The sequence below is a fragment of the Callorhinus ursinus genome, unplaced genomic scaffold (assembly GCF_003265705.2).
Source record: "Callorhinus ursinus isolate GAN/ISIS: 27379988/994484 unplaced genomic scaffold, GSC_fseal_2.0 scaffold75, whole genome shotgun sequence".
In the NCBI taxonomy this organism is placed as follows: Eukaryota; Metazoa; Chordata; class Mammalia; order Carnivora; family Otariidae; genus Callorhinus; species Callorhinus ursinus.
Genome location: NW_027397137.1, coordinates 1,859,966 through 1,885,312, shown reverse-complemented (window position 1 = coordinate 1,885,312; position 25,347 = coordinate 1,859,966). Strand labels below are relative to the sequence as shown.

The window sequence follows — 25,347 nt, the reverse complement described above, 5'->3', positions numbered from 1 at the left end:
TTGTCAAATGCTTTTTCTGCATCTATTGAGAGGATCATATGATTCTTGTTCTTTCTTTTGTTAATGTATTGTATCACGTTGATTGATTTGCGGATGTTGAACCAACCTTGCAGCCCAGGGATAAATCCCACTTGGTTGTGGTGAATAATCCTTTTAATGTACTGTTGGATCCTATTGGCTAGTACTTTGGTGAGAATTTTTGCATCCATATTGATCAAGGATATTGGTCTGTAATTCTCCTTTTAATAGGGTCTTTATCTGGTTTGGGGATCAAGGTAATGCTGGCCTCATAAAACGAGTTTGGAAGTTTTCCTTCCATTTCTATTTTTTGGAATAGTTTCAGAAGAATAGGTATTTATTCTTCTTTAAATGTTTGGTAGAATTCCCCTGGGAAGCCATCTGGCCCTGGGCTTTTGTTTTTTGGGATATGTTTGATGACTGCTTCAATTTCCTTAGTGGCTATAGGTCTGTTCACGTTTTCTATTTCTTCCTGGTTCAGTTTTGGTAGTTAATACATCTCTAGAAATGCATCCATTTCTTCCAGATTATCTAATTTGCTGGCATAGAATTGCTCATAAAATGTTCTTATAATTTTTTGTATGTCTTTGGTGTTGGTTGTGATCTCTCCTCTTTCATTCATGATTTTGTTGATTTGGGTCATTTCTCTTTTCTTTTTGATCCGTCTGGCCAGGGGTTTATCAATCTTGTTAATTCTTTCAAAGAACCGTCTCCTCGTTTTGTTGATCTCTTCTACTGTTCTTTTGGTTTCTATTTCATTGCTTTCTGCTCTGATCTTTATTATTTTTCTTCTCCTGCTGGGTTTAGGCTTTATTTGCTGTTCTTTCTCCAGCTCCTTTAGGTGTAGGGTTAGGTTGTGTATTTGAGACCTTTCTTGTTTCTTGAGAAAGGCTTGTATTGCTATATACTTTCCTCTCAGGACTGCCTTTGCTGTATCCCAAAGATTTTGAACAGTTGTGTTTTCATTTTCATTGGTTTCCATGAATTTTTTTTAATTCTTCTTTAATTTCCTGGTTGATCCATTCATTCTTTAGTAGGATGCTCTTTAGCCTCCATGTATTTGAGTTCTTCCCGACTTTCCTCTTGTGATTGAGTTCTAGTTTCAAAGCATTGTGGTCTGAAAATATGCAGGGAATGATCCCAAACTTTTGGTACCAGTTGAGACCTGATTTGTGACCTAGGATGTGATCTATTCTGGAGAATGTTCCATGGGCACTACAGTAGAATGTGTATTCTGTTGCTTTGGGTTGGAATGTTCTGAATATATCTGTGAAGTCCATTTGGTCCAGAGTATCATGTGAAGTCCTTATTTCCTTGTTGATCTTTTGCTTAGATGATCTGTCCATTACAGTCAGGGGGATGTTAAAGTCCCCCACTATTATTGTATTACTGTTGATGTGTTTCTTTGCTTTTGTTATTAATTGGCTTATGTAATTGGCTGCTCCCATGTTAGGGGCATAGATATTTACTTTTGTTCAATCTTCTTGTTGGATAGACCCTTTAAGTAGGATATAGTGTCCTTCCTCACATCTCATTACAGTCTTTGGTTTAAAATCTAATTTGTCTGATATAAGGATTGCCACCCCAGCTTTCTTTTGGTGTCCATTAGCATGGTAAATGGTTTTCCACCCCCTCACTTTCAATCTGCGGGTGTCTTTGGGTCTAAAATGCGTCTGGCAGACAGCATATCGATGGCTCTTGTTTTTAAACCAATCTGATAGCCTGTGTCTTTTGATTGGGGCAGTTAGCCCATTTACATTCAGGGTAACTATTGAAAGGTAGGAATTTAGTGCCATTGTATTGCCTGTAAGGTGACTGACTGTTACTGTATATTGTCTGTGTTCCTTTCTGGTCTCTGTTGCTTTTAGGCTCTCTCTTTGCTTAGAGGACCCCTTTCAATATTTCCGGTAGGGCTGGTTTTGTGTTTGCAAATTCCTTTAGTTTTTGTTTGTCTTGGAAGCTTTTTATCTCTCCTTCTATTTTCAATGACAGCCTAGCTGGATATAGTATTTTTGGCTGCATATTTTTCTTGTTTAGTGCTCTGAAGATATCTTGCCAGTCCTTTCTGGCCTGCCAGGTCTCTGTGAATAGATCTGTTACCAATCTAATATTTCTACCATTGTAGGTTACAGATCTCTTCTCCTGAGCTGCTTTCAGGATTTTCTCTTTGATTCTGAGACTTGGAAGTTTTACTATTAGATGTCAGGGTGTTGACCTATTTTTATTGATTTTGAGGGGGCTTCTCTGTGCTTCCTGGGTTTTGATGCCTGTTTCCTTCCTCACATTAGGGAAGTTCTCTGCTATCATTTGCTCCAATATACTTTCTGCCCCTCTCTCTCTTTCTTTTTCTTCTGGGATTCCAATTACTCTAATGTTGTTTCATCTTTTCGTATCGCTTATGTCTCGAATTCTGCCCCCGTGATCCTGTAGTTGTTTATCCCTCTTTTTCTCAGCCTCTTTATTTTCCATCATTAGGTCTTCTATATCACTGATTCTCTCTTCTGCCTCATTTATCCTAGCAGTTAGTGCCCCCATTTTTTATTGCACCTCATTAATAGCCTTTTTGATTTCGACTTGGTTAGATTTTAGTTCTTTTATTTCTCCACAAAGGCTTTCTCTAATAACTTCCATGCTTTTTTCAAGCCCAGCTAGTATCTTTAAAATCATCATTCTGAACTCTAGTTCCGACATCGTACAAATGTCCATATTGAGTAGGTCCCTGGCAGTCGGTACTGTCTCTTGTTCTTTTTGTTGAGGTGAGTTTTTCTGTCTTGTCATTTTGTCCAGAGGAGAATAGATGAATGAGAGAACAAAATGCTAACAGGTTAACAATGTCCCCAGAAAATATACTCTAAACAAATCAGAAAAGACCTGAAACCAGGGGAAAACGAAGGAAAAGAAGAAGAAAAAGAAAAACATAAAAAGAAACAAAAACAGAACAAAACAAAAAAAAAAACAGAATATGATCAAATATGATCAGGCTGGTGCATAGATCAGTGCCACACACTAGATTTTGGTTGTATTTCGGTCTCTTAGAAGAAAGTGCCTCCCAAAATTTTAAAGAAAGAAGAACTTATATATGTACAAAAATAAGGATTAATATGATGAAGGGATGGATTATGACTTTAAAATGATAATTATAAAAGATTTTATAAAAGGAATTCATAAGATCAGTTGTTTGAAAAAAGAAAGAAGAGGATTTAAAAAAAAAAAGGGAGAGAATATGATCAGGCAAGAGACTAGAAGAAAGCCATACACTGGAGATTTAGGGTATATGTTTTTTTTTTTTTAAGATTTTATTTATTTATTTGAGAGAGAGAATGAGAGACAGAGAGCACGAGAGGGAGGAGGGTGAGAAGGAGAAGCAGACTCTCTGCTGAGCAGGGAGCCCGATGTGGGACTCGATCCCGGGACTCCAGGATCATGACCCGAGCCGAAGGCAGTCGCTTAACCAACTGAGCCACCCAGGCGCCCCTAGGGTATATTTTGATCTGTTAGAAGAAACCATATCTCAAAATTTTGAAGAGAGAACAACTGATATATATATGGCAAAAATAAGGGTAACTATTAAGGATGGATAGATTATGACTCTAAAAATGAAGAATAAAAATGTTTTTTAAAAAAGGGATTGATAGGATGTTGGTTGAAAAAGGGAAAAAGAAAAATTTAAAAAAAGTTAAAAAAATTAACTTTCAAAGACTAAAGAATCATGGTAAAAAAGCCATGAATTCTATGTGCAGTATTCCCCTAGCGCTGGAGTTCTGCCGTTCTCCTTGATTGGTAAACTTGGTCTTGGCTTGCTGGCTGTTCGTGCTGATCTTCTGGGGGAGGGGCCTGTTGCCGTGGTTCCCAAATGTCTTTGCCGGAGGCGGAATTGCCCCGCCCTTGTCGGTCTGGGCTAAGCAATCTGCTCGGGTTTGCTCTCAGGAGCTTTTGTTCCTTGCAAGCTCTCGGTGCAGCTTTGGAGGACCAGGGTGAAAATGGTGGCCTCCCAATCTCCACCCGGAGGAGCTGAGAACTCGGGGCCCCACTCCTCAGTGCACCCCCAGAGAAAAGCAGTCACTCCCGTCTCCCTGGTCTCCGGCCGCACTCCGTGCTCACCCGGCCTGTGACCGAGCGTTTCTATCTCTGGCACCCGACCCCGTGTGGAGTCTCCAAACCCAGCATATCCCTGCGGTGCGCTCCCGCGCCGCTTCTCCCGGGGGAGGAAGGGGAGTCTCCCCGGATCTGCCGCTTGTTGGGTCCTTGCACATGTTGTTTGTATTTTAATGTTCATTAAAATTTTTGGACTTCAAATCATACCTAAAGGTATTAAAATAAGTTGTGTTTCTTGTCTGAATTAAGAGTGACATTTCTCTCTTTTCAGTTCCTCCCAAATTTGTGGTTCAGCCACGGGACCAGGACGGGATTTATGGCAAGGCTGTCATCCTCAATTGCTCAGCTGAGGGCTATCCTGTACCCACCATAGTGTGGAAATTCTCTAAAGGTATGATGTTACTTGATTTGCTTGTTGCCTGCCAAACATGGTAGAATCTAAAGAATTAGAGGAGCATTTTGCTCCTCTAAATTTTGCTCCGCTAATCCTTCCAGACATGCTTCTGGCAAGGAGATATGTTCTCATCCCCACCAAGTCTGTCTTCTCACATTTACCCCTTCTGGTCCACCTGAGTGTTTTTAATTTGAACCAGGAGTGTCTGGTCTTGTAGAGCATGCCCTGGGAAAGATCATGAATGGGGCAGGGGATTCAATGGAAGTTATTTCAGCCTTAGGGAAAGCTCTGCATTGCCTACCTGTGTGGTGTAACCATGATCTGCTTAGGGAACACTGCACACCCCTCCAAGTGCAGACACAAGAACAAATTGTCAGAATTGTCCGTTGTTTGAAAAGAATTTCCCCAGGATTTATACATATGACATTAAGTGGGTATAGAAGGTTAAAAATAAAATTGTTGATTGATTTATTTAACTAGTTATCTTAGAATATACAAATTCCATATCATTTGCCTGATATGCTCTTTTGTTTTTGGTATGCTCTTTTAAAAACACACACATCCATGTCCTATGTTGAGCATCCAGTGTTCTTTGCTTGAATATGTGTGTCTAATCATGCTTTCTCTTCAAAGACAAAGCATCTTTGCCAGTTTTAAGGTAAGGCTGTAAACATTACAGGAATAGAAACATGTAACATGCAGACTAATGGGGATCATTCTAGACACCATAGAGATCATTTATATCCATCTTACAGTCTTCTCCAGGGAAGGGTGCTTAACTGTGCTCACCAACATATTGGAGTTCTCTTTCTTTTCTCATTCACTCATCTTCACTCAGTAATTTATCAAACGGTTGAAGGCCAAATGCACACGGGTGGGATAAACAAATAAATCATGGTCTCTTTTCCTAACAATCTAAGACCTACTATGTGTGTTTAATTGTTCTGAGTATATTATTTATTTGTTTGCTTTATTATGGTTTGTATTCCAGATGTTGCTTTTTAAAGTAACATGTTGCATTTTCTTATTATGGAAATATCAGTGCAACAAAAGCAGAACAAATGGGTCACTTACCACCTCCATCCAGGGGGAAAGAGAAGAGGGAGGGAAGAGTGTGCTAGAAACCACTTCATCGCAGGAGGGAATCAGTTAAATTTTTAAGAATTCCCTAAGGCTCCTCCCCTGTAGCCTGCCACATACATTGTCCATGTGAAAGCATTTTATTCAAAAACCTAAGCCTGTTATTCAGAATATCTGCCCACGTGACCTTTTATTTTAGGCCATATCTGAAGCCTCATGTTGCATTACATGAAAACAAACAGGATGCATTTAACTTAGTTTATATACATGTTCGGATATGACATTATGAACATTTCCCACAACACTTACCTTCTTCAAAAATATATCTGATTTTGCCATTGTGCAAGGCTCCCTCTTTCTCCTTGAGATTGTTTTCAGTGTATCACTGCTATAAACTCCACCGGATGAACATCCTTGGATGTGTATGCGATGTGTGTCTGTGTGATTGCTTTCTTTAGGGAAATCCTTAGAAGTAAAGTAGCATGACCACGTTGAAGGCTTTTGGTCTGTACTGGCCCAGGGTCCTTTGGAAAATACTGCAGCAGTTTGCACACTCACCAGCAGGGTGAGGCTCTGTGTGTCCCTGCATCCTCGCCAATTCGAAAGGATCTTTTTGTTCTTTATAATGTGAGTGGTTGAAATGGCTTTCTGTTTTAATTTGTATATTTGGATTACTAATGATGTTACAACATTTTTATCCTCTGTTTACTGACCACTTCTGCTTCCCTTTTGGGAAATTTCTTATTTATGTTATTTACATGCTTCTCTCCATATTTTATTTATTTGTAAGAGTGTTTTTCATAGATGAAATAGTGCTTCCTCTGTCATGAATCTGATAGACATTTTATTCCTTCCCGTCATTCATGTGCGAATTAAGTTTCAGTAGCCTTTTTTATTTTTAAATTTTATGTGCAATATGAAATCATCAAAGAAACACATAGAAATTGCAACAAAAAATTTTTATGAAGTTAAATTCCCCCCAAATAGCATCATTCAAAGATAAAGATAACTACTCTGTGTTTTTGGTTAGCCTTTCAGACCTGTCCCCTAGCAAATATATATATCCATGGATAAGCATATAATTTTGTAGGCTTTTTTAATTGATCATATGATTCTTCCTAACTTATAATCTCCTTTCTTCAGTTATCAATATGCTGTGAATTTCTTTCCATGTCAATGAACATGGGTGATCATTATGACTTTTTAATACCTGTGTAGTAGTCACATTAATACTTCCATAAGTCCCTCTAACTATCTCTTTGCCTTTGCTGGAATTGGGCTCAGTGACTTAAAGCCACAAGGGTTTACTCTTTCTCGTATGAGGAGTCTGGACAGATAGTTCAGGACCAGTTTGTTTTTTCCTCTGGGGTATCAGGGACCCAAACTGCTTATACCTTTGTTCTGCCCCTGTTGGCAAGCAGCTCCCACCACTAAGCTCCATGGCCACTTCCAGCTTTTCCACGGAAGGGAGAGAGCTGCCACCCGACCTGAGTCATCCCCCTGCAGGGACCTCTCCAGAATGTCCATAAATCAGTTCTGCTGGCCCCGCACTTGGGGCCAGCCCCTCCCCCACCTTTTCTCTGGTGGCTCAGTTGCATCGCTGGTCCCACCCCAGTCTCATTTTTATGGTCAAACTGATTTCAAAACAATGAAACTGCAAACCACTTGTGTCTTAATTCTCCCTGTGGGTTCCATGTGCTCAACCCTGGTGGTCTGGCATGTGACAATCCAGAATGCAGCCTCATCGGGCACAGAGCGCTGTCTTGGTCAAACCCAGAGCCATGGGCACCACTCTAACTGCAACCACTGCCGGTCCTGGGAGGCTAGGCAGGCCCGGTCCCGGCTCCCCACACCCACCGCCCCTCCCTGCCTTTTACCTTGAATAGAGATTTCTCTAATAAATCTGGTAATAAGCGTCAAAACCAACAAACCAACAAAAAACCCCATAGGGGTCTGCGAGATGCTTTGTAACAACGCACGTGGCCACCATGCCTACAATTTGGGCTACTTCATGAAGTTAAGAGGGGAGGGTGGACCCTTGGCAGTTAGGTGCATCCAACGCTCTTGCTGCGTAGGGTATGTTAGCATTCTTCTGAGTTTTCACTATCCTAAAAATGTCATGGTGACTCTATCTCATCGATCCTTGTATGTGTCCATTTTTTCCAGGGGTAAATTTCTATGAGTAGAATGGCTGGCTCAGAGTAAGCAATTTCTATCACTTTCAAGACACCTTGGCCACTGGCCAGAATTGTATTCCTGCACACAACCTTCCACAGTTTATACCATTGCCAGTTTCTACAATGAATAATACCGGTGTTATGCTTATTTTTATTGTTTTTTTTAAATAAGAGGCCTGCTTATTTTTAAAGATTTATTTGAGGGAGAGAGAGCGCATGTAAGTTGGGATAAGGACAGAGGAAGAGGGAGAGAGAGAATCCTAAGCAGACTCCCTGCTGAGCAAGGATCCTGGTGCGGGACTTGATCCCAGGACCTGGAGATCACGACCTGAGCCTAAATCCAGAGTTGGCAGCTTAACTGACCGAGCCACCGAGGTGCCCCAATGCTTATTTTTAAATATCTTCCAATGGAAAAGGGGGAGATTGTATATTATCATTTTAATTATACAAGTGATAAAGATGTTTCTTAAGAAAAATTTAGCTTTGCTTATGGAATGTGTTCCCAGTAATCAAATATTCACTGAGAGCATCAGGGCGCATTCCTTATGTGTGACCCAAAGAGATGTAAACACAATGGACTTGGGTTGTTCCTCTGAGAGCTGCAACAGTTTAATCCTGAGGCTGCAGAATTCCAGAGTCAGTGCAGTGGCTTGAGGACAGCGGGCGCAGGAAGGAATCAGTCTTTGTGGGAAGATAACATTCTCACAGTTTTGACTCTGGGTATGGATGCACCAAGTCTGAAACATCCAATTCTGTCTCCTGACTGTTTTGTCCTTTCACACGGACAAACAAAGCCTCTTGTCTAAAGAGACTTTTTAAAATCAGGGCTGAATACCATAGTGGGCCTCATCTGTGTTCCCAGAAATATATGGTGGTGGGAACAGGTTTCAGCCACTGTCCTGGGGACCATCCCCGTGTTAGTCTCTCGGGCCCGAGGAGGGGCTGCTCTGGCAAGAATCAGCCAGTGCTCTGGCGTGTGGCCTGCTGGGGCATCCTTCTCTCTCTGGCTGCCCAGGGACAGGGTTACTTCTGACCTCAAGGAAGCTTCCTCATGGAAACTTTTCAAGGGCAATGGTCAGAGCATGCCTTAGTGTGTGGGGGTCAGAGAGGAGTGGGGAGTAGTTTGCATTTCAGATAAGGTCATCAGGGAAGGCCCGAGGGCAGGTAATGTTAGCGAGGCCTGAAAGAAATGGGAGACGAGCCGAAGGGGTACGTGTACCCCAATGTTTATAGCAGCAATGTCCACAATAGCCAAACTCTGGAAAGAGCCAAGATGCCCATCGACAGATGAATGGATAAAGAAGAAGTGGTATATATACACAATGGAATATTATGCAGCCATCAAAAGGAATGAGATCTTGCCATTTGCAACGACATGGATGGAACTGGAGGGTGTTATGCTGAGTGAAATAAGTCAATCAGAGAAAGACATGTATCACATGACCTCACTGATATGAGGAATTCTTAATCTCAGGAAACAAACTGAGTGTTACTGGAGTGGTTGGGGGTGGGAGGGATGGGGTGGCTGGGTGATAGACATTGGGGAGGGTATGTGCTACGGTGAGCGCTGTGAATTGTGCAAGACTGTTGAATCACAGATCTGTACTTCTGAAACAAATAACGCAACATATTTTAAGAAAAAAGAAAAAGAAGAAGATAACAGGAGAGGAAGAAAAGGGGAGTATGTCAGAGGGGGAGACGAACCATGAGAGATGATGGACTCTGAAAAACAAACTGAGGGTTCTAGAGGGGAGGGGGGTAGGGGGATGGGTTAGCCTGGTGATGGGTATTGAGGAGGGCACGTTCTGCATGGAGCACTGGGTGTTATGAACAAACAATGAATCATGGAACACTGCACCAAAAACTAATGATGTAATATATGGTGATTAACATAACAATAAAAAATTAAAAAAAAAAAAAGAAATGGGAGACGAGCCTCGTGCACATCTGCAGGGGAAGCACCGAAGGTCAAGGGGCCAGCCGGTGCCAAAGTCAGGGGCAGAAATGTGTTTGTGCCTGGAATGTTCCAGAAACACTGAAGAAGACCCTGAAGCTGGGGCAGAGTGAAAGGAGATCCAAGAGGTCACAGGAGGTCAGCTCTCCCATCAGTCATTACAAGGATGTGGCGATGCCAAGGTGAGGGTGAGTGGGGGTCACAGTAGTGACACTGACTGTCTTCCCTTTCTTCCACTGCCATGCTGACCCCTGAACCAGGAGGCTGTTAGAGCACTCCAGCAGGGACGGTGCATCGGCCCTGTGTGTGGAGGCCGGACCTGTGGCTGGAGCCTGTTAGCGGCCCCCAAGCCATGACATGGCTTGGATCAGGGTGACAGCCCCGCAGGAGGGGAAGCAGTTCAGAATCCACCAGGCTGATGGGCTGGCTGTGGGTGTGAGCGAAGGGGAGGCGTCTTTCACAAGAGACGGAGCACGCCCACTCCCGGAGGGCAAATTGGGCTGCCGTTAGCACAGGAGTGCCAGCCTCTCTGTAGACAGCCCTCAGTCCCCAGGATAAGCAATGAGCAACTTTCCAAGCATACTTTTTTTGATAAATGCCTTCTGCCCTGTCAGAGCTCATACCTTCCGCCTTCTGGTCTGCTGCCATATGCCCAACTTTAGATTTACCTCTGTTCTGTGACACTGACCCTGTGCTACCACTGGTACTTGGCCATTGTTTTCCAGTGAGAACTATTCCAAGCTCTGCTCTGTTCGCAATGGCGTGTCTGTTCCTTTTTCACACATAAAGCCAGTTTGGCTAGTAGGAGACTGGTGGCTCACGTTATTTCCAGGGAGGGAACAGGGGCTGCCTGAATTCCCAGTAGAATCATTTTGCTGCATGTAACCAAGAAGCTGACTTTGGAGTCCAGCAAATGTATGGTCTGTGCCTTCATGTCATTCATTTGGGGTCCAATTGTCCCTCAGCTGTGGTATGCTCTTTAATATGTGGATTCTAAGCATCTTTAATTCAAGGAAACAATGCCTAAATTGCACCTGTAAATATTTGTTCTCTTCCCTGCTTTTCATTTTCTTCTGCAGGGTCGCCTCTTTGGCATCACAGGGCTCCCTTCACCTATCCACTACAGGAGCTGTTTTGTCTCTGAGTTTTTAGCCGTTGACTCAAATATGATATTTTAATGTTTATTTTCTATGCCTCTTACCTGAGCCAAGTCTGTTCTTTGCGTTCTCTCCAATTTTTCCTTCACGTTTGTGCTTTCCTTTTTCCTCCTCCTTTCACCACTCCCGCCAGTGCATATTTCACTCTTGCTTGAGCTCTGGCTTCCTAGACAAGTGGCTGTTTTGTTCACAGCTTTCATCTAACTCACGGCAACATTTTTCTGGTGTGATCCCATCACCTGATTGCTTTTTCTGCTTCTATCATAGCATCTTTGCTAGATGCTGGCTTCCTTTTGAGAACTCCCATTGGAGGAGAATTCATATCCCCACAAAGAGATTGCTTTGTCCAAGTATCTGGTCCCTCGCTGAATCCTGCCTGTCTGATTCTAAGAGCCACAGCAGGTGCAGGGAAAGCTCCAGCCCCACCCAGCCTGGGCACACTGCGGTCCCAGGTAGGGCCCCTTGGATGTGCTCCCACTCTGACAACACATCCCGTCCTGATGCTTGCTCAGATTCACAGCCACGGTCCTCTGTCCTTGTCTTTCTGCACACAGCTCTGCTCAAGGTACACTTCGAGTTTACCATTTACCTCCTTTGTGGCTGAGATATTCGTTCCCTCTTTCTCCTATTTGTACTTGTATGGTTGGTTTCCAGGAAGAGAGGAAATGCTGTTTTTTCTTTTTTAAAGATTTTATTTATTTATTTGAGAGAGAGAGAGAATGAGAGACAGAGAACACAAGAGGGAAGAGGGTCAGAGGGAGAAGCAGGCTCCCTGCCGAGCAGGGAACCCGATGTGGGACTCGATCCCGGGACTCCAGGATCATGACCCGAGCCGAAGGCAGTCGCTTAACCAACTGAGCCACCCAGGCGCCCGAGGAAATGCTGGCTTTATGCTGCCATCTTTAAACCTTAAACCCTATTGTTTTTACACTAAGCTGTGTTAAATTTGGGCTTTCTTTCAGAAAAATAAGTGAGGTGGGAATCTAGGAGAAGTAGTTAGGAAATCATCTGTTAGGAGAGTCAGCTGAGTTCAGACACCAGATGCAACACTGTCTGGCTATGTTACCACGGGAAAATTACTTAACCTGTGTGAACCACAGCTTCCTCGTGTGTCTGGTGGATAAAATGAGGGGATGCATGTAACGATTTAGTAAGATGATTCATAGAAAGCATTTATCCTGGTGCCTGGCACATAGCAATTAGTCAAGAACACCAGCAGTCATCATCCTCAGCTCACGTGGGTACCAGGGGTCCTAAAACCATGTATTGGATAGCCCAACTTCTCCCCCACTAACATGAATTACTTTATAGTCTACAAAAAAGAGAATGTGTCCACTGAAATCTGTTTTAGATCCTTTCTTTTACACTGATCTGTCCGTTCTGGCATTGGGACCATGCATATTAGAGGGTTCTCTCTTTCAAATATATTTTAGTATCTAGTACAATGATACTCTTGACTTGTTTTCTAAAAATGTCCTGTATTTCCTTCTTTTTTTCTCTTTTTCCCCTTTTTTATTTGTTGAAATTCAGTTAGCCAACATGTAGTTCGTCACTGGTTTTTGATGTAGAGGTCAGTGATTCATCAGTTGCGTATAACACCCAGTGCTCATCACATCCCGTGCCCTCCTCAATACCCATCCCCCAGTTACCCCATCCCCCCACCCACCTAAAAATGTCCTGTCTTTCTGACATGGAGTTTTGTTTGTTTATTTCTTCTAGATGAATGTCAGAATAATTTTATCAAATTCTAGAAAAATTTATTCTGAAAACTTTGGGAGATTGTAATAAATTTAAAGGTTAACGTGGAGAACAGGGACCTCATTAAAATATTGAGCTTTCCCAGCCAATATCATGGACACTCTCTCTATTTATTCAAATCTTTTTTTTTTAAGATTTTATTTATTTATTTATTTGAGAGAGAGAGAGAGAGATAGTAAGAGGGAGCAAAAGCAGGGGGGGTAGAGAGAGAAGCAGGCTCCCTGCAGAGCAGGGAGCCTGATGTGGGGCTCAATCCCAGGACCCTGGGATCATGACCTGAGCTGAAGGCAGATGCTTCATCAACTGAGCCACTCACGTGCCCTATTTAAATCTTTTAAAAATGTCCATTATAATTTAATTGCTTTCTTTCCGTGTGCCTGAGGCAGTATTTGTAAACTTCTGCCTGCAGGTGTATTTGGTCCTCTTCATTTTTCTGGGTGGAAAGGCGGCCCATCGATAACCAGGCTTTGTTGGCCCTCTGAGGCCACCTGTGCCTCTCCTCCCAGTGAGGGAGAGGTTGCCCTTAATTTGGGAGAGTTCCTGTGTTCTTCCGCTCTCTAGGACACACAGTGACCTGCAGTTGGTTTGAGGCCCTCCTTGTCCTGCCTGTTTCTCTCAGATTGCCTTTCTCCCAGCCTCTGCCTGTGTCCTTCCCTCCTCAGCAGAGCCTTCACTCCCCCCAGCTCTGGTTTTCCTCAGAGGTGTCCAAGCATCTGCTGCTGTTTAGTGCAAGGTGGTTTTACTTGTGTTCAGGCATCTCCCACGGTCCCCAGAAAGCCGTTCACGGTGGTCATTTTTGCATCCACAGGTGCAGTCTGTCAGAGGGCCTGGCTGTCCCTTACCACCGAGGTCCCAGAGGTGTCCAGTGTTGCTTGGCATCAGCCCCTACTACCCAAACCCTCCTTGCTTATTGTTGACTTGTTATAGGGGACAACAGGGGCTTGACTCTTTTGTTTAGAAATCTATAGAAATAAAAGCAGACACTTGCAACAGTTCCCTGGATGTTTCCATTGTATCATGCTCAATGTCAGACTGAGACACGAACACTATGCTCAGTACCTGGTCCAACTGCTCAGGTAACCCCTCGGGAGCCTCCTCCTACTTCAGGGGCTTGCCCTAGAATGCCTCGCCTTGGTCCTGCTCACCCCTTCTCTCCCATGGGCAAGGTAACGTCCCAGGGCCATCCACAGTCCCCAAGACCTGTGTCTTGGAGTGACAGGAAGAACACGCAGCATGGGACAAGCCCTCAGGTACTCCTGGGCTCACCACTTACCCTGTTCTCTGTGTGGGCAGAGTTCCCTGAGTCTCTAACTCCATGGTTTAACCTCTCTGAGCCATCAGTTTGCTGGACCTACAGTCAACCTCCTAGGTCTTTCCAGCAACACCCGCTTCAAGCTCATACACCAGGCTCATCCAGGCTATTGGACCCAATTGTTATCCAGTGTCCCTGTCCCCACTAGCACAAGAATCTGGAGTTAATACAGGGAAAGAGCTCAAAGAATCTAAAAAAGGAGAAGACAACACCTCTCTGTGACATAGTGGTGAAAATAAACCCAACTTCAAGGTGGAATGTGGCTCCCTGTGTACAACAAAAACAGCTCCACTTATATGGTCCCCACATGGGGACAATGGGTCTCACAAACATCATGAGTTCTTGGAAAAGGATTGTGAGCTGAACGGTAGGGGATGGATACTCAACATATTGTTTTATTTTCTTCCTTTGATGGTAGAATAGAACTCAGCGTGGATGAAAACCTTCTGCCTTCCTCTGGGCTAAAATAAGTGGAGTTTAGTGGCCCCGGGAGGTGCTCCAAGATACTCCCCCACCCCTACCCAAAGAAGCTGCAATTTCCCTGAGCCTTGGTAGGGTCACCAGGACCATAGGCCCCAGGCCCATCTTTCCCTCCCTTCCCTTCTTTTTCTCCGCTCCTCCACCTGCCCTCTTCCTCGTTGTTCTTATAGACAGAGGCAGCCACACTGAGGGCAAATGTTTGGGGATCTCTTGCTCCAGGGAAGAGGTGGCTGCAGGCCTTGTGTGGTGGATGCAGCAGCAGGAGCTCCCGACAGCCCACAATCCCAACGCAAAATGATGGTGGCATCAGCATAATGGAGTCACTTAAACTCCCTGATGACTTCTGTCAGTTCATGGTTCTATTTTCTGATGAGTGAGTGAGGGGCCAGTGTTCCACCTTAACGATAAAAAGGAATCCTTGCCAATTAGGTATAGAGTTAAAGTCATTCAGTTGGCATGCTGAGCTAGTGAACTACCAAATGGTAGCCAGGACTGGGCAGGCCTGAAACTAGTCGACCTAAGTGAGGTGGTTTTCCCTGGAGTGGGGTCTTTAGTACAGACATAAAGGAATGAAGGGAAAGAAACGGAATTGCACAGTGAGCACAATTATATGCAGATCTACAAAATAAGTAACTTTGATGCTGTCCTAGTTGAGGTGTGATGGTTTATGAAAAAAAAAGACTTAATACCAGGAATTAGATGCATGCAAAATTTTGGGAAGGGTGGGAGAAACCCAGCTACCTGTCAGGAGCTCGACAAACATGGGAATTATAAGAAGCTACTCCCGTCTGTGGCTACAGCCGCCCCTGGCTCAAGAGCAGTGACGTGTTCTCCCGGGAGTGATGTTCTCCTGGAAGTGACCTTTTTCCAGAAGTGACGTCCTCCCGGAAGTGATGTTCATCATCTGCCTCTTCCCCAGCTTGTTGCTTCTGAAGGAGAATGGTAGTTTTTCGTTCCCTGAACCTTCCAAACTGTATTCAAGTGCCTCTCGCTGGTAAAATATAAACCGGGGCCTGGTGACAATTCAGAAGGAAATGGGTTTTCCCAAGCTTCCAATCCCTGTAATTTAGGGAAGAGATCAGAAGGGTACCAGGAGGCTGAGGATGGGCACAGAATATCCGATGCAAGCATATGGGCAAATGTCAAATGCACGTGCTGTACAGCCTGGAAGCTTCTTCCTTTAGACCTGGACCTGGACCAGTGCCTCCAGACCATGCCTCTGCCCACTTCTGGGCTCTTCTCCAGAATGAGACACCAGAACTCAGCACTCGGTCACTGAGCAATGGTTCCTTTTGCAGCTGCTCACCCTGGAGCAGGTGCCATGCTGCCGCTGTTGTTGCCACTTGCCCTCCCCCTCCCATATCTGCTTCTGTTTTTCTAGCTACTCACTCCCTGCAACCCACCAACTCTTCCAAGACAAGGAAAACCACCTCCCTGAGCAAGCAAAACAAACTCATTCCTCAGGGAAACACCTGCTCCTTAAGGATAAAAGGGACTGTGTTTTTGATTCCTTGGTGGGGAGAGGGATGTGCTCTCAGCCTTACCATTTGGGTGCAGCCCAGGGAGCATAGAGAGAGATCTCCTTTCCACTGTTCTGTTTGACTTCAAATCAACATTATTCCACCCTGCTAGGGAGACTCTCTGCATGTGGTCATTGGCCAACTTTTTTCATTTCTTATGCAGGCATTTATGCTCACATCCACACAGTCTTGCTGCCTTTGGTGAACAACAATCTGTCAAGCATAGAAGAAATGCGTTGTTCTTCGTGTTGCATGTCCGATGAAATTAAGTGCAGAGAAAATAAGCTCTTTGCTCAGGAGCACAGTTTGTAAGTTTCCACTTCTTCTGACTCTTTAGCCAAGTGCTCTCACTACAGGCCAGTGATGACCTAAGAGTCGAAGAAAAGATGAATCAATCACCATCTTCACTGCTGCCTTCCAAGTGGATTCTCTTGGTGACACTTGACTGTTCTCTTCCCCGTGTGCCCACTCCCTCAGTCTTTGGAAATACTGCCAAGCATATCTTTCCATAAATAAGAAAGGTCACACAGCATTAACACACCCAGTAATTCAGTATGTGCCTTACATAATACTTTAACATTGTCTTTTCGTGTAATAGAGCCTTAAAACTGTCCCCACTTGACCCCAGCTAGCCACAGAAATTGGACAGCTTTTTAATTAATGACTTCTGGCTGCTATAGTGTATCCTCTAGCTAATTACCCAGAGTGCTTACCTCATGGCAACAAGATTACAGAATTTTGAATATTGTAGCCACCGTGTTAAATTTTGCTCTTTACAATAATGATGAACCTAAAGTGGATGACTGATAATTGTATCAAACTGTGACAAAGTCTACTTCCCTTAAATTAAACAAATACTAATCCTTGGGACTGCTGTTCTTATGGTAGATGAATTGGTTCGCTATTATTCTGTTTAGCAACTATGATCAGATTTATAAATTGTGTGACCCTTCAAGTTAGGTTCATTTCCTCATGAAGAAAAACATTTAATGTTTTTTTCAAATGTATTTATGCTTTAGTTCTGTCTTTGTTCAGACCTTTTAGTAATGAAGAGGCTTCTCTCAACCTAGATAGGAATTAATAGATAATCCTTTTCTGCTATTTAATTGAGACAGCTTAGCAACATAGTTAAATTCTCTGTTGTAATTCTTTGGTATAAATGTGTCAAATATTACAAGTATTTTTCTGGTGAAAAGTCTTTAAGAAAAAGAAAACATACATGTTTTTGACATGAACGATCCTATAACTGGCTCATGCTGTATCAGCATTTCATTAGATTTTTTTAGGGTTTTGTACACAGTTTTACATAATTTACAAATCCCATTGCATCTTCAGATTTCCTGGTTTTCTGCCATGTGGATATACTCTTTAAATCCTACATTTGGCTGAATTTTTAGGTTGTGTGCTTTGAACTAGATCTGACTCCTTTCTTGCCGTTAACTTTGAGAAGGGCATCAATAGCCTTTACAGGTTTTCAAAATGTGGACCAAATTTAGGCACTTAAATAAAAATTAAAGGCTTTTGCCTTGATTTTAAGTCCTAATAATATCCCCTTATCCTTATCCTAAAGAACATGTGACCCATAAAAAGGAATTTTCCTATTTATAAAACCAAATTTTTAAGACATACAGTCAACTTTTATAGGAGAAAAGGCATATGATCATTTCAATAGATAATGAAAAGTAGTTGCTAATACTTGACATCCAATCCTGATTTTTTTAAAAAAAGAACAAAAATAAATTTGTGCAAAATAGGGATATAGTAATGCTTAAGACCCAAAGTGCTTTGGCAAATGAAGAAGAAAAAGACAGAAAGTCCAATAGATACATAGGCCAAAGTTATGGATGGACTGTTCACCAAAAAAAATATTTGCAAATTGCCAATACATTCATGAAAAGATGCTTAAAAACAAAGAAAAATACAAAAAAATAGTCAAAATGTGCAAATTAAAATAATGAGATATATATTTTATTGATGAAGATCAAAAAGATCGATCACGTACGTGTGTGAGGAAGAAATGAACCCTCAGCCAGCACTGATGGAAATGAAATTGATGTGTCCTTCAGTAAGCATGTTAGCCATGCACTTCAACACTAAATGTGCAGATTTCCACTCCAAGCATTAACCTGAGAGATCACCTTCCGCTCTGTTATTGGATTGATTGATAAATGGAGAGGCTCCTTGCAACATGGTCCTTATTCTTGTGGAGTAAGAAAGATAGAAAGTCAACTAATCATAAAATAATTATAAGCAGAAATATTTTAAAAAGCAATGTCGTGGGCTCACTGTATTCTATACCATCGTTTAAGAACTTCAATACCTGCACCACTTTATGAAGGAGATTCTGTATTATTTCCACTTTTACAGGCGAGAACACTGAGGAAGAAAAAGTTTACCTCATTACTTAGATTCTCAGTGTGTGGGTGATCTGTTGCTCTGTAACAAATTACCCTCAAAATTAGTGGCTTGAAATAATGCATACTTATTCTCTCCTTATGTCCGTGGGTCTGGAATCCAGGTATGGCTTAGCCGAGTCCTCTGTTTCAAGGTCTCTCCCAGCACTGCAATTAAGGTGTTGATCAGGGATGCAGTCATGTCAAGGTTCAACCTGGGAAGAGTCTCCTCTTCCAACACCACAGTTGTATGGCAGGATTCAGGTCCTCACAGACTGCTGGTTGGAGGACACCCTCACGGGAGCCTCTCCATAGGGTAGCTCACATTCCCCACAGTGAGGCCACTAGCCTCAGAGAAGGACTGAAAGAGAGGCCACAGTCTTTTGTGACCATAGCTATGTGCAGTATCTGCCCCTCCAGTGGGTGCTCAGTACTTGAACAATAAATCCCGTTTAGGTAAAAACAGAGCGCATTTTTATATGGGCTTATAAAATATTAGGAAGAGAAATTATGGGATTGGGCTCTTAAGAAAAAGAGGACATTTACTTTTTTACTGTTTGAATTTTTGACCAAAAATTCTCAGATCCCTAATCTGGGATTCTCAAGTTTTGCACCATAATAGGTAAGCTGGCAGATAGCTTTCATTAAATGTTTTTTCAAAACCAATCATTCGTTTACTGGCATGTTCATAATTCATCAAACATTTGTTAAAATCCTCTGGGAATTTCGTGTGAATTAAATTTTAAAAGATCCATATTACACATGTTTCTGAGTTTGCATTTTCTACGTTTTGACAACTTCTCTATTCCCAAAGAGTGAACAGATTTAGGGATAAGTTTGATATCATTCCTTCTGTCTCCCTTTAGAAAATAGTCAGTAGCTGATATGTGGAAAGCCATGTGTTGCAAAAGATTTTATTTATTTGAGAGAGAGAGAAAGCATGAGCGGAGAGAGGGGCAGAGGGAGAGGGAGAAGCAGACTCCCCACTGAGCGGGGGGCCCAACATGGGGCTCGATTCCAGGACCCTGAGATCATGACTTGAGCTGAAGGCAGACGCTTAACAGACTGAGCCACCCAGGTGCCCCAATGTGTTGCAGTTATAAAAGCAAAACACTATTATGTCTTTAAAACTTTTCACCCCTGATTTTGAGTTCTTTATGAATAAGATAATTTAAATTTTGTCTACTTAAAATGTTATGATATTTAATACATCAGATATGTGACACAAAACTAATCCAAATGTGTATTATTTGTATATGCTCCACCTTCCAACTTTACAATTATCTTAGAGCGGTGTACTTTCTTCCATATCTTTAAACCAGATGTCAGCCAGATGTGGGGCATGAGTCAAAACCTGCCCACAAGCAGTCTTTCTAAATAGATGTTATTGGAGCCCAATCATACTGCTTTGTTTGTACATTTTCTATGGCCACTCTTGTGCCCCAGTGACAGAAGTACATAGTGGAAACACTGTGGCCTGCAAAGCCTAAAATATTTACTATTTGGCCTTTTATGGAAAAAGATTTCCCCCTACTGTCTGAAAATATTGAGAATTTTTATCCATGAGCATGGTGTCATGCTCCATTTATTTTGGTCTTCATTAATTGTTGGCAAGAACTTTTGTAGTCCTCAGTGGGCCAGTCATGCACTTACCTTTTCAAATGAATTCCTAAACATTTCATGTTTTGATGCAAATATATTGTTTTTTAATTTCGGTTTCCAGGGGCGCCTGGGTGGCTCAGTCATTAAGCGTCTGCCTTCGGCTCAGGTCATGATCCCAGGCTCCTGGGATCGAGCCCCACATCGGGCTCCCTGCTCAGCGGGAAGCCTGCTTCTCCCTCTCCCACGTCCCCTGCTTGTGTCCCCACTCTCGCTGTGTCTTTCTCTGCCAAATAAATAAATAAAATCTTTTTAAAAATTCAATTTCCAATTGTTTGTAACTAATATATGTATAAATAAAATTAATTTTGAATTGTTTATATTGATATATCCCATGACTCTGCTAAGCTCACTATGATTCTAGCAATTTTTTGGAGGTTCTTTTTGATTATGTATGATTTAGTTATGAGTTTTCTGTAGAAACCTTTTATCAGGTTAGTTCATTCTCTTCCTAGTTTGCTATGAGATTTTATCAGGATGTTGAATTCTGTAAAAAAGAAAAACAAAACTGTATCTCTTCAAATGGTCATATTGTATTTCTTTTTTGGTCTGTTGATATAGTGAGTTTCATTGACAAGTTTCTGAATTTAAGCCAACCTTGCATTCCTGGAGTAAATCTCATTTGGCCATGATGCACTGTTGTGTGCATGTTGATACACCCGATTTGGTAATGTTAAGGATTTGTGTCTGTATTCATTAGGAATATTGGTCTGTAGTCCTCTTTTCTCATACGGTTTTCATCTGACTTTAATATCAAGATGACGCTGGCCTCATAAAATCAATTGTAAATTGATTTTGTATTTTCTGTAAGAGTTCGTGTAAAATTAATTTTATTTCTTTAGGTATTAGGTAATATTTACTAGTGAGTCTGGTGTTGCTCATGGAAGGTTTTTTTCATTTTTTTTAAGTTTAATTTTATTACGTTAGGTAGTCACCATACAATACATCATTAGTTTTTTGATGTGTGTGATGTGGTGAAGGTTTTTAACTATAAATTAATTTGTTAGATATAGAACTATTAACTTCATCCACTTTTTCTTGAGTGACCTTTGATAGTCTTGTTTTTCAAGAAATGTATCTATTCAATCTAAGTCGTCAATTTCATTGGCACGAAGTTATTCCTGATATGATGCCATCATCCTTTCAGTCCGAGTAAGGGGTGTAGTGATGGCCACTTTCATTATGGTTATTTGTAACTTGTATCTTCTCTCTTCCTCATCAATCCAGTAAGCGGCTCACTTGTTATATTGTTCTTTTCTTTTTTTCAAAGAACTGGCTTTTGGTTTTGATTTTTCTCTATCTTTTTTTCTGTTTTGTATTTCACTGATTTCAGTTTTCCTCTTTATTATTTTCTTCCTTTTCCTTACTTTGGGTTTTCCTTGCCCTTCTTGGAATTGCCTCTTAAGGTGAATGCTTAGATATCTGATTTGTGATCTCCTTCCTTTTCTAATACAATAATTAAATACTACAAACTTCCATCTAATTACTGCTTTTAACTGCATCCCCAAAATTTTGCTATGGCGTTTTTATATCCTTGTTCAACTCAAAATATATGTGTTTTTCTGGTTACTCTGGTCATTTCTTCTTTGAATCATGAGATATGAGAAATGTGTTGTTTAGTTTTCAAATATTTGGGTGTTTTTTCAGACATATTTGTGTTATTGGTTTCAATTTTAGTTTTGCTGTGGAAACAGAACATAACGTATATTATTTTTATTTCATAACATCTACTGACATTTGTATTATGACTAATAATATCATCTATTTTGACAAGTGTCAAATGTGCCCTCAAAACCAGTGTGTCTTCTGCTATTGCGGGGTGCAGAGTTCTGTAAATGTCAGTTAAATCAAATTGATTAGTAGTGGTATTCAAGTCTTCTGCATTTCAAATCTTATTTCTCCCGCCCCTTATTTTCTTCTCCTTTTGAGACTGTAATTCTCAATGTTAGAACATTTTATATAGTTTCAGAACTCCATGACAATCCATTTTGCATTTTTCACTCTTTTATACTTTTTCTTTAAACTTGGATATTTTCCATTGACCTAGCTTCAAATTCACCATTTTTTCCTCTGTTGTGTATAACCTGCTGACTAGCTTATTTAAGAATTTCTTCATACTAATATCGTGGTTCTCTCTCTCTTTTTTTTTTTTTATCATTTTGTCTCTTATATATATAGTTTAACAGTTTGGGGATTCTTTCTGAACCTCCCACCTGTTTATGGATATTAACTATAATCATTATAAAGGCCTTGTCTGAGAGAGCTCCAAGCCAAATTCTGTTGATACTTTTCTCTCTGGACCATTTTTCTTGCTTTTTTGTGTGTCTCAATATTTTATTGAATTTTGGCCCTGGTGCATAATAGAGAAGTAGAGGTTGTGGTAGGTCGTACTTATTTCCAGTTCTTTACTTCTTGTCCTCTTTTATGCCGAGGTCCTTGGCCTCCCGTCCTGTGCCCAAGGTGCAACTCTTTATATACCCACAGCTCCTTGCCGGGCTTTTAACGCTGCAACTGAGTTTACCTAGTCACCTATGACTTCAGCTTTCTGAATTACTCAAAGAGAAGAATGATTTTGTAGATTAACAGCCTCTCTTTTTTGTTGTTAAAATGAAAGGGACATTCTTTTGTGTCTTCCTCCATCCTTAGCCATAGCAGAACTCTATTTTTTTCAATTTTATTTTATTATGTTATGTTCATCACCATACCTTACGTCATTAGCTTTGGATGTAGTGATCCACGATTCATTGTTTGCGCGTAACACCCAGCGCTCCACGCAGGACGTGCCCTCCTTAATACCCATCACCGGGCTAACCCACCCCCCCACCCCCCTCCCCTGGAACTCTTTTTTTTTTAATTCCATTTTTCCTATTCCCTCTGTAGCAGTTCTGTTTTGATAAAAACCACCTGTTGTAGGGATTCTGCTTATCCTTCTTATTCCGTGTGAAATGTCCCCTTGACAAGTGTCCCTTGTCCCTTTGGTGGGGCTGATGCCTGGTATAGAAATGAAGGAAGGGAAGGCACAGCCACCGTCTCTGTCACTGTGAGCTGAGAGGTACCAATAGGTAAGTGATCAGTTTGGCACAGAGACAGCAGGAGGACGTCTCCCTTCTCCTGCCCCCGGCTGTAAAGTCTGAAGTTTCCTGCATGAGGAGTATGGTGACAGGGCACGTGCTCAGCTCCCATGCAGGATCGGGGGCCACGGAGACCAGCAGGCCCTCTCTAGAGCACACACTTGGCTCACGCTGTGAGCTTTCTCCAGGAAGATGGAATTGGTCCTCACCCCTGAGCCCTCTCCCTAAATCCTCAGACTCTAGTCACAAAATAGAAACACTCTTTCAGCCCTTCAAAGCTTGGATCATACTCTCCTAGTCCCACCCAATGCCCCTCACACAGGGGGAAGCAATGTAGCAGGTTAATCTAAACATCACCTTCCCAGAACTCTCCAGAGACCATAGTCCTGCTTTTCATTATTTCTAAAAAAGATTAGTTTCGTAGGGATCTCCCATGTGAGTCCTATCACATCTATGACCACAACATATCTCGTCCGTGGCATTATCTCCTTGAACACAATACTCTGAGGAGAGTAGTGTTTGAATACTATGCTATCTTAGTGGCATGACCTGACTTATTTATTTAAATAACATTAAATGATATTGACATGCATGTCTTTCTAGACTGGGATATGACCATGCTTAGAGGAGAAACCTGCAATACTTGTATTCTCTCTGTAGACTCAGGCGTGTGCTGCAAGCAGAGTCTTCCAGGGCCCTGTCCCTAGGGCACGCCTTGTTTACCTTCGTATGAATTCCCTGGGGACACAAGGCTTCTCTTTCATCTCAGGAGAGACATCCACTCCTGTGCTTGTTCCACAGCCATGTCTTTGAATAATTTATCAGCTCCTTAACGCTCATCAAATTTGTATTTTTGGGTGTGTGTGTGTGTGGAGAAACAACCTGTAAGATCTCTTACTCTTTATCCCAGAGTTGGAGATAGTGTCATTTGAAGTAAATGTAATTCTCTCCAAACAGGAATGTCCACATTGGGAAAAAAAAAATGGTGGCTCCCATGACTGCCCTCTGTATGTGAAATACCCTTCCCTTCTCTTTACTAGTCTGGGTGAACTTGAGCTCACTGTCTCCCCATATTTGCTCACATTGCATCATTTTCCCTCCTTTCTCTTCTCCTCCAGGTGCTGGGGTTCCCCAGTTCCAACCTATTGCCCTCAATGGCCGAATTCAGGTCCTGAGCAACGGGTCCTTGTTGATCAAGCACGTCGTGGAGGAAGACAGCGGCTACTACCTGTGCAAGGTCAGCAACGATGTGGGCGCGGACGTCAGCAAGTCCATGTACCTCACGGTCAAAAGTAAGGAAGAAGAATGCTTTGTTTTACCTAAATAGGTCTTTCTGTGATTCAATTTGCCATTGTCTCCATACAGACTTGTTTAAAAACAAAACAAAACATTGGTTCGCCACAGCTGAGGCTTAAGGTTTTGCTCTCCTGGGGAACGCAACTGAAAACGAGGGCAAAAAGCCAACGAGTTGCAATAGCCCGACCGTGTGCCCTGGTGTCTGGGGCCACATGCTCCTGCCCCTTTGGTTCCCATGGCCGCGGGTACAGGCTCTGGGCAACCCAGCAGGTGAGTGGGCCTCTCCTTTAGCACCCGCATTCCTACTCTGTTGATTTTATTGCAGAAGAGCCTAATGCATGGTCTCATATGCGCTCTTTTCAGAGGTCTGAATCTATGCATTTTATTATTTGCAAACTGGCTTGGCCATAGGTTTCCTTTTAAAGATCCTTATGAAATCAAGCAGAAACCTCATTACCAAAGACACACAACTACAACAAGACGGAAACATGTAGCACCATGCCTAGGGTCCGTGTTGTTGACCCATTTCATAGGAAAGGGCAACATATGATGAAATTATTTTGTACTTTGGTAACTGAAGCACCAAAGAAAGGACATGAAGTGGGCCAACTTTCACTTAGTGCTGCTTTTTAGCAAATGGCTCTGCATCTAGTTTACAGCCAATGACATGTCTTTGCCCGTGTGTATAATTTTCTGTTGGATAAATTGTGATTTCTTTCAAAAAGGCTTTGATCAGCCTTTCTCTTTTTTATTTTAATTGTATTATTGATAGGCTGGAAAGGACCTCTGCCATATCACTTATTAGGGGGATTGAATTTAAAAGTGAAACTAAGTGGTGTGTGTGTGTATGTGAGATAGAGAGAGAGAGATTTAAGCTAGCTGCACAAAGACTGGTCTCCGTTTTATTTCACTAAGAATTTATTCTAGTTAGTCCATTATTTCCAACATAACAATGAAAATATCAAACTATTTCTTTGCTATAC

The 25,347-nt window shown here is 42.0% G+C and overlaps 1 protein-coding gene across 1 annotated transcript in view; it reads left to right on the top strand.

Moving 5' to 3' along the window:
* Positions 1–25,347, top strand: part of DSCAM (DS cell adhesion molecule) — an 822,687-nt gene that overhangs the window by 564,652 nt on the left and 232,688 nt on the right. Inside the window, exons 10-11 of the mRNA XM_073887019.1 lie at positions 4,385–4,504; positions 24,187–24,360. Of these exons, the coding sequence (XP_073743120.1) occupies positions 4,385–4,504; positions 24,187–24,360 (294 nt within the window). The remainder of the gene's footprint in view (positions 1–4,384; positions 4,505–24,186; positions 24,361–25,347) is intronic.